The 10,216-nt window shown below is 41.2% G+C and overlaps 1 protein-coding gene across 3 annotated transcripts in view; it reads right to left on the reverse strand.

Moving 5' to 3' along the window:
• Fbxo33 (F-box protein 33) overlaps window positions 1-8,024 on the reverse strand; it is a 33,933-nt gene extending 25,909 nt beyond the window's left edge. The window contains exon 1 of one of the 3 annotated variants that reach the window (NM_001399654.1): window positions 5,202-5,810. In NM_001399654.1, the coding sequence (NP_001386583.1) occupies window positions 5,202-5,641 (440 nt within the window). In that variant the 5' untranslated portion in view covers window positions 5,642-5,810. Of the gene's footprint in view, window positions 1-5,201; window positions 5,966-7,565 lie in introns of those variants that run through there. The other 2 variants (XM_039112237.2, XM_039112238.2) reach the window with 2 other exon arrangements.
• Window positions 8,025-10,216: the final 2,192 nt, after the last annotated feature.

Raw genomic sequence — 10,216 nt, forward strand, 5'->3', positions numbered from 1 at the left:
TTGCTTAGGTTATCTCACTGAGACCTGTGGCCAGAGAGCCAGGGAGCCTGACTCCATCTCCCTAACATTAGGATTACAGTGTGAGTCACCATTCCTGATTTTTTATGTGGGTGCTGGGAACTGAACTCAGGAGGTCTTCATGCATGTGTGGCAAGGACTTAACCAACTGAGCTCTTTCCTCAGCCCATACTCTTTTTATTATCTGACTTTCATTTATACAACTTGAAGAGACCTTTTATTTGAGTATTGTCTTCCTAGAAAGTAGATGTCACAAGAACAAGGGATTTGTCTACATTCTCTGGCATATAGTAGGCTCTCAGTGTTCAGAAACTAAAAACCATAACCATATTTTTTTAATTATCACTTTAGGTCTCAAGTTAGGAAAACTCTTCCAAGGCTGTCTCAAGAATAACACTACATTAAGATGGATTTAATTACTTTATTCAGGTTTCTCAGTGGTTTGAGTCTTATTTTTTTTTTTTGTGTCCCTTTGCGTCTTATTTCTTATTCTCAATAAACATAAAACTGTACCATGCATTAGAAACTCCAATCCCTCTCATGGTAGCTCTCCAGTGAGTTTGATCAGCCTCTATTCACAGTGATCTTAACTGATCATAAGGCTATCTTGGGGAACTCCATTACCATATCATTTTAACGTATGGAGTTGTTGGTTATTCACAAACTTACCTATTGTCTCCATCAGCAATACTTCTTGGGCAGTATGAATTGGTCAATCACCACATATTATATGTATTTTATAATGAGCTGTTTAAACCAAGTAATAATCAGTGAGCTCATCAAATGAAAGCTGTCTCACGCAGTATTTGTTAGTTGCTGGAGCATTTTCTTTTAAGAAAAGTAAGGCTCAAGTCTGTTGAATTAATGGACTTGTTTGAGATAGTGCTGAAATTGGGATATGGATTATGCTCAAAGTTCATGGCTAAGGTAGGCTTGAATTTAAAATCTAAATAAACTTATGTGGCTAGTGGCACTGTATTGGGTAGACAGAACAATATTAGAGCCAACAAACAGGTCAACAGACTGAAACCTTCAAAACAGTAAGCAAAATTATTATTTTTTTGATAGGCTCTCTTTATGTAGCTCTGACTGTCCTGGAAGTCACTTTGTAGACCAGGCTGGTTTCAAACTCACAGAGATTCACATGCCTCCACTTTTCAAGTGGTGGGATTAAAAGACACTCACCACCACTTTTAACATCTCTCTTTTCATCAGTTAATAATTTAACTGAAACATATGTTACAGGAATAAAAAAGCTAACTGACACACAGGATAATGAAGTAGAAGTAACCATAAAGTAGCCAGTCTACAAACTAGGAAAGAGAAGCAAAGCCTTGAATTGTAAAGAAGAAAACCAATCCCACATTTAACTTCTCTGGCCTGGTTCAATGTTTCATCTTAAAAAAAAAAAAAAAAAAGCACCATTCCAATTCAGAAAAGCTTATATACAGTACACAGAGACGATAAACATCAATTAGACAATATTATTACGTCAACATCTACTGCTAGAAAACTGCATCTGCCTAGGATACATGAGATTCAGGGAATGCTCCTAAAGAGAATACTTTTTAATGAGTGAGTCTATTATATATTATCCCAAATTTTTCTGATAACAAAATTTCATTTTTCTTAAGTATGAAACACAGCATTTCAAGACTAAATATGACTGATGCCTTAGCTGAAAGTTACAAATGTATTTCTGAACTTGTTTTGAATGTGGTAGAATTTCTTTTCTTTTTTCCCCCCATCTTTATTAAATTGGGTATTTCTTACTTACATTTCAAATGTTATTCCCTTTCCCAGTTTCCATGCCAACACCCCCACCCCCTCCCCTTCCCATTCTATATGGGTGTTCCCCTCCCAATCCTCCCAGAATTTCTTATAGAACCACTGCAGAGTAAATTTAACCCATTTAACACGCATTTTAAGTTGTAGGTGATGGGGCACACATTTAACCCCAGCACTCAAACTCTGTTTGAGTTTGAAGTCAGCATGGCCTATAGAGTGAGCTCCAGTACAGCCAAAGCTACAGAGAGAAACAAAAACAAAGAAAAAATTACCACCAACAAAAAAATCCAAATTAAAAAACAAAAACAAACAAAACATTTTAGTGAGCTTTTACTGCAGTTCGAGACAAGGCAGGAGGTCTTGCCTCCTTTAAAGAAATATTTCTGAAACCCTGTGTTTTATTGGCAAAGATGTATTCTTTATTGTTTATGATCATCTGTTCTTAACACATTCGATACCAGTATGGCAGCCATAATCACTCTGACAGTATAAATAATTCAACTCAAAACAGACAGACAGTTATTCTCTCAGAAGATCAGTAACACTGATTATACCCCACAACTCTAGGTCAACATTTTGGTTCTTTTCCTGTAAGGCATGGCCATACTTGGAAGAAAATCAAAGTAACTATGACTTGTGTAAGGCATTCAGCACAAGGCTGGGAAGTGGAATGTCTGGTACAGTATAATTCATACTTTTATGTTTAAAAATGGCAGAAATCATAAAGTAAGAGCGTTATAAATTAAAAGAATATATAATGTTTATTTCTTATTACTAAGTTCTGGCATACAGGAAGCACTGGGTTCAGTTCCCAGCAGCACTTAAATTGGCAGTGGTAGAACACACAGTACTTCAACACTAGAAAAACCATCAAAAAACCACTAAGTGACATTGTTAATACACTGTTTTAGGTTTGTAGTTTTTAATCACAGAATCACAAGTGACACTGAAAGTTTACAAAAAAAAAGAAGGCCACAGGCTTCACTGAAGTTAGTGAATAAGATAGTTAGCTTAAAATGTTTTTAATTTGTTAAAGCTTTAAGGAAAAGTCTCATTTATATTTTTATCATTTGAGTACTTCCAGTATCAGAGTATTTAGACAGTTCCAAAAATAAAAATGACATTATCTCCAAACATATAAACATAACTTTTTTTGGGAAAAAAAAAAAAAGGGTCTCGTGTATTCCTTTAAACTAGCTATATAGACAAGGCTGACCTTGAACCTTGGATCTTTCTGCTTCTTCCGAGTGTTGAAGGACAAGTGTGTGTGCTACCACTGTCAAAATAAGTGGTGCTAGGGACTGAACCTAGCCACAACTTCCTGTATACCAGAAAAGCACCTACCAACTAAGCTACACCCCAGTCTGACAGGATTTAATTTTAAGAGAGATAGCATTAGTACAAATAATATAAACATACATAATGAACACGCTACCAAAGCATCAGTGTACTCACTATAGCAGATGGAAGGAAAAACTCACAATCACGGACAACTGACAGTTGTTAGCAGAGAAGTGATAGCAGACTCAGAAGAGCAGACACACAGAACTTCACAAACAAGTACATTAGGACAGAGACTTAAATGGTAAAGATGAAAGGAAAAGAACTAAAGATAAAATGTAGTACCGTACTATTGTGTATACATGCTACAGATCCACCCATAGTTTATTAAAAACACTGAGAAAAGCTAGGCACTGTGGAAAGTTCTTACTTGAATCAAAGGCACTATGCTCCCGCCCCACCCCACCCCCAACCTCTTTTTGCAGGGGCTGGATGACTCAGAACATATCAGCTGGTCTCTAGCTATGCTCAAATCTTGAGAGAAAGCCCCCAACCTGGTTAAGAAAAATTTTAGCCTTAGTTAATTCTGACAAATAAATTAAAGCAAGAAAGTGGAATGGCTTCATGTGAAAAGCTTATGAAACAGGGCCCTGGAAAAAAGTTCCCATAAACAATTTTTTTTGTATTGTTTTGTTTCTTGAGACAGGAGTTCACAAAGCTCATGCTGGCCTTGGACTTGCTATGCAGAAGATGATGGATGACCTTGAACTCCTAAGTTCCCTGCTTCTAGCTCCCACATATTGGGATTCCAGATCTGTATCATCCTGGCATCCATATACAATATGATGCTATAATATAGCTTAACCTACTTGAAGCAGGGTTTCTCTGTGTAACCCTGGCTGTCCTGAAACTCACTCTGTAGACCAGGCTGTCCTCGAAGTCAGAGATTCCCCTGCTTCTGCCCCCCAAAGTGCTAGGATTAAAGGCAAATGCCACCACCACCCTTGCTTAAACTCTTGATTTAATTATAGATCATGGAAAAAAAATGTAGTCTATACATAAGACATATTTGGCTTAGCATTAATCACAATCCATTCTCAACCCTATTTAACACAAAGTGAAAGGAAGGACACTGCTTAGAGAAAAACAGTGCCATATAACATTGTACATCACTTGTCCTACTAAGCACCCATTTCTGGTCTGCAAAGTGGGACAATATTTTCTGCCTTGACCCTAGCAATGTTGGAATGTCAAACCACTAAATTATTTGTGCTGCACTTATTTTTCTTCCGAATTAGGAGTGCCACTGTAAGGTTGGAATAAATATTCAGATACAGAAAATATAAGTATGGTTGGACAGGCACTAGACTTTCATGGGACAAAAGAGAAATACTGATAGGATATGGAGTCTGCCCTGGAGTCCGAATATGGGTTATGAGCTCTAGGTGGAATTATAATAAAAGTCCTGATTCGAAATGACAGTTTTATACTTACCTCCACCCCCAGTCTGCCCAGCTCCTTTACTCCATCCCAAGTTATGTTGCATTACTTTTGTGTTAATCATTGGGAGTAAGTTCAGTTTGATGGTGCATGGGCTGAAGCTTCAAGTCTGACAATTTTCTCCCTCAATGATTTTAACTAGCACTCTTCCCAGTTTTGGGCATGGTCCAGGCTAATAGAACTATTTCAGGTAGGGAAAGGACTGTTAAAGATTTCTTATGATTCTTGTAGTCAGGGACATCAGCAGGAAAATTACTCACCTCGTCACTATGAATTACCTATCGCCAATGGTCAAATTCAGAATCAGAAAACTGTCTTATTTTTTGTAGACGCCTCACAACTTTCCCACGCATAAGATAATGACATTGCCCAGTAGCTCTATCCCATTGCCAAGAACGGATGAATGAAACCATGCCTGAGAGGCTCTAGGAACATCGTTTGATAAAGTGTCTCGCCAAGTCCCATTATCATCTCTTGTCTCCGGAAACAGTCCGGTCAGGACCGATAGTTGCACCGACACAAGGCCACCCTGAAGCCGGCCGGCACACCCCCACGGGATCTTCCCAAGGCGAGAGGAAGGGGAGACGACCCTCGTGGTCTCCACGCAAGCCTACCTGTTGTTCCGGATGCTGAGCAGCACGCACAACACCAGCTCCAAGTAGATGCGCAGCACTTCTAGCCAGCGGGAGGAGAGTTGCAGGGCCTCACTTTCTTCCCCTCCGTTGCCCGTGTCGGTGCCCCCGCCGCTTCCGCCACCGTCGCCCGGGCCGCCGCCTCCGCTCAGATAATTCTCCGCGGCGAACTCAACCCGTAGCTCCCGTACGAACCAGCCGCACTTGCGCATGAGAAACTCGAGCCGCGGCTGCTCCGCTGGCGAGACGCGGAGGCAGATGCGGAGCTGGGGCCACAGGGCTGGGTAGAAGAGGCACTCCCGCCAGTGCGAGCAGGAGGCCGAGGCCCGCAGCCGGTCGGGCGCCGGCAGAAAGGAGAAGATGTGCACGATGAGTTCGCTGGGCAGCGACGCGGCGCCGGCCGCCTGCCCGCACAGAGCCATCCGGCTCCGCCGCCGGCCGCTCGTCCCCGACCGCCCGCGCAGTCCTCGCAGCAGCCCCCGCAGCCGGCGCAGCTGCCGCAGCCGCAGCCGCTGCCGCCGCCGCCACCGCACCACCCGGGCGGCCCCGGCTCGGGTTCGCGCTCCCGGCGGTCGGGGCTGCGGCACTGACAAGAACAACAACATCAATGACAAGGAAGAAGGGGGCGGAACCGTCGTGCGCTTCGGCGGAACCAAGTGCACCACGAGTGGCTGAGAGGGGGAAAGGCTTGGGCGGGAAGGCCTGCGCGCCTCCGGCTTTCTGTACCGCACGCAAGTGTTCCCCGGCCAGCCAGTCAACAACCTCAAAATCCTCGCTCGAACGGACCGGGGGCCCGGAAGCGGCCGCGCTGCTTCGGAGGAAACCGCGGCTCTCCCCGTACTCGGACGCGGAGGCACCGTAGTGGTAGGGACTGAGCGTGACGTCGGCGGCGACGGGCGGAGCCTGGCCCGACTTCCGGAACCGGGGAGCTCCTGGTTGCCTGGATCTCGTGGCACGTGATCCAGGACGTCAGCAAACCGGAGGGCGTGGCTAGGGCGTGGGGGGCGGAACCACTCAGAGCGTCCCTCGCGGGGTAGGTCTGGCCCTTCCAGCGTGCTCGTGGCGGAACCCCGGCGTGCTGCGCGAAGACCCGACGCTTTTTCATTCGCTGAACTGAGGTCGCGGCTCCCGAGGGCCGGCACGCAGCATCTTTTCCCATCTTACTTGTTCAGAGTAGGACAAAATCGGCTACCGAAAGGCGGGTCGTGGCGGCACGCGGACCGACGTGCAGAGGCCGACGTGCAGAGGCCGCCCACTCCCCAATGAGGAACGAGTGACGACAACGCCACCCTTCGCGTTTAGAGGGGCAGGGAAAAAAATGGCTAACGATTTTCGTCTTTAAGGCTGGTACCCAGGCATAAAGGCTCTCTGAACCCTTGTCTGCAGAAGTTCTGTGTAATTAGTGTGTTTTATTACTAGCTAACGATCATTTAGAGGTAACATCAAATTAGGAAGTTAAGACAGGTTTTAATTTTCAGTTTCATAAAATCATTTAAGTGTTTTTGAAGAGAGCTGTAGACACAGATGGTCAGTGCACCAGTGTACATTCACCTCTGTAACAACACGCCCCTGAATACAAAAGTAACATGAATTAAAGTAAATATTTTAGTATTTTCTGATACTCCTAAAAACAAGTCGGAGAGAACCCTTTGTTTAGTTTGGTGATCCCAAAGAAAGGGATTTTTAAAACAACCCTGTGAGTTCTCAGCATGAGAAGTAGCTCACTCAAGTTGTAGGAAGCAGCGATATCGGAAAGGGTTAAGAGATTTTATGTCTACTGCTTCAAATTGTTGGAACAATCTCTTACACTAAGCAACTACCTATTCTAGATGTTTTTAGCCCTATGATATGACAGCGGACCTTTCCGTTCTCGTTTCTTTTATACATTTTGGTGTCATGAACCTAGTAAGATAATAATAGTATCCCTTTACCTTTAAATTTACGTCAGCTCAGTTGGTACTTTGAATAAAAAATGTATTCCAGGTAGGTCACTTCTTTGAACCCTCGCCTGTAAATTTCGATGTAATTACTGTTTTATAAGCATTCAGTGAACATTAAGTGGCAACAGTAAATTAGGAAAATAAGGCTTGGATTTGAATTTCCGCTTCAAAGTCATTGAAGTGTTTTGAAGAGAGACAGACTTTGGAGCTTCGCTTTAGTGTACACCTGTTACAGCTATTTTTGGATGCCAATTTGACTCTTATCTGGAGTGAACTACGATCCAGAAATGGAGGGCACACTTGTGAAAGTGTGGCTTGGTTTGAAGTGGGTAAATTCACTTCTAGTTGGGACCTTTGAGGTAGGAAGACAAACCTCTGATTTGGATCTTGAGGGTGAAAGACATACCTTTAATCTGGGCCACAACTTCGGCTGGAAGTCTATATTACATGGAAGAAGGCAGTTTTGCTCTTTGCCTGAATGCCCTCTCTTGCTAGCACATTCATTCCTTCACTGGCTTTGGAGCCTACTTTGGAATTCCAGAATATACAGAAGACCAACGGGCACAGCTGCCCATTGTTGGGTTAGTTATACTGCAGTCATCCCTGTAAGTTCCATATGTATATGGAATTTTAATAAGTTCTGTGATGCTAGAGAAACCCCGACTAATACAACCTCCATAAAAACAGATTGCAAAGATGACATTACAGGTGGCAAAAATATTTGAATATTTACTAACATTCCATATTTAAATTACAATTATTTCCCAAAATAGGTTTTATAGCTGCTTTGTATAAACTAGGATCCAATTAAGGGCCACACTTGTATTTCTTTATGTAATTTTAAATTTTGTTTTCCTCCATTATGTAATCTGGGAAGCATTTTGGTTTGTTTTCTTAAATGTCCTCCTCTTCCTCTAGCCATACACTTAGTAGGTCTGACAACAATTCATAATTCTTGCCTAAATCACGTTAAAATGGTGGTTAACTTCCTTTTCCATTATTGTATCTACAGTTATTTGTATTATTCTGTAGACTTAAGAAGCTTTCTTTAAAAAAGAACTAGTAACATGGAAGATGTCAGATGGATTTTTCTTGGATTTGTTTTTTCTGCAAATTACTATTTAATCATGAATGTTTTATATATTTGAATCATTGCTTCTCTAATTCTGGTACTTGCAGAATCCTATTTCAAATAAATTTTTCTATAGTTTTTTTTTTTAATTTTTAAAAAGTTTTCTCTATCTTACCCTTGAAAACTGATGGATTCTGGGGGAGGAACAGTTATTGTTTTCAGTTGTATTACAGGCAGGGGGCGCTCTCCGGGCTACAGTGATCACAAAACAAAACCAAAAAGCATGAATTTTGGAAGAGCATCTGTGAAGAGTGGGAGGGATTATGGAGAAAGAAAAGGTGGGGGAGAAAAAAGAGTAAACAATGCATTAAAATATGTACGAAAGAACATTTGATCCATAAGGTGTAAATTAAAAAAAATCACTAAGCCATTTTAGTAAAATGAGTGGAAAGGTGAAACTGAGCTTCAGTCCTTTTCTGCGTTTGCTGTTGTGATGGAGCCGGGAGAACTTTAAACGTGTTGCGTGACGTGTTTGCTCTCTGCTTTCTCATCGGGGAAGGGATTTCTGCAGCCCTGGTCTTTGGCTCTTAAAAAGACACAGCTACCTTTTCATTGAGATGTATTTTACATGCCACAAAACTTTCTGTTCCAAACGTGTAACTGGATGATCTTTAGTAATTTTGTCGAATGATGCAGCCATCACAATAAATCAGATTCAGAACATTTTCAGTCCACAAATAAGGTTCCATATTTGGCTAATCCTCACTTCAACCATTTCCCAGACCATTGTGTATATTTTTGTCTGCATTGCCTATTTTGGGCATTTCAGATGAAATTATACAATATATGACTCTCCAGTTTCTTTTACTTATAATGTTTTGAGGTTCGTTTATAATATGTTACATGTTTCTTTATGTTGAAAATATTCCATTCTGCATTTTTTTTGGTTATGTCCAATCAGTAATTGATAGATGTCTAGATTGTTTTCAGTTCAGGTTGTTATAAATGTGCTCTTCTTTAATTCAAACTAACAACTGAGTGAAAGGAAATTCAGAAGTAGCAGCATGATATCATTGGCAGTCTATTAGATGCACATCACCAAAATGCATCAAAAAATTGTGAACATGGCCGTTGGTGATACATACCTTCAATTCCAGCTCTCAGGAGGCAGAGACAGCCAGATCTTGAGTTGGAGACCAGCCTGGTCTACAGAACAGTTAGGACTACAGAGAAAAACCCTGTCTCAATCAATCAATAAATAAATAATAAATAAAAAAATAAATAAAATATATAAAAATAAAGAGAAAAAATTGTGAAATTGTGATTTGTAACTGATATTTTTTCCTTAGTGTTTTACTACCAATATGATGCCTTTTTGGGCTAGGCTTTAATAATTAAGAATGTTACTTAAATAAAAGATATTTTACTTAAAGGTGTTTCTAAGAGTTATGTTTCAATTTTTACTTTCTTATTAGAGATAGGAATACTGTTACCTATAACTATAAGCTAAGAAATGAATTAATAAGAAACGATCATGCCCAAGTACAATAAGAAAACAGCAGTTTCCAATAGTGCCACAGAACTTTAAGGCACTTAACATTAATTGTCCATTGAGTATGTGCACTTAACGTGTTAAGTGAACTAGATTTTTTTTTGACATTTATGTACTCATATTGCTAAAGGAACATTGTTGACTTACAAAAGTCAGTATGAAATCAGATTTGATGAAGTTATAAAGCCTGAGCTATGATTCAGAGTGTGGGAGGAGGCACTGGTGTTATGAAGCTCATAAATACCTAGTACTACTGAGTTCCAGGTTCCAAAAGAGGCATATTGTCACCATGGCAACCACCATGCCTATTTTTTGAAACCCAGGCAACCGTTGGTGGTTGTTAGGGCTGCCTTATCCAGGTGGATGGATTGGATTGAATTGCCTACCTGTTGACAGGCAGTGGGTCTGTTTTTTTCTCATAACTCTATTGTAG

This window comes from Rattus norvegicus, chromosome 6 (assembly GCF_036323735.1).
Source record: "Rattus norvegicus strain BN/NHsdMcwi chromosome 6, GRCr8, whole genome shotgun sequence".
NCBI classification, from domain to species: Eukaryota; Metazoa; Chordata; class Mammalia; order Rodentia; family Muridae; genus Rattus; species Rattus norvegicus.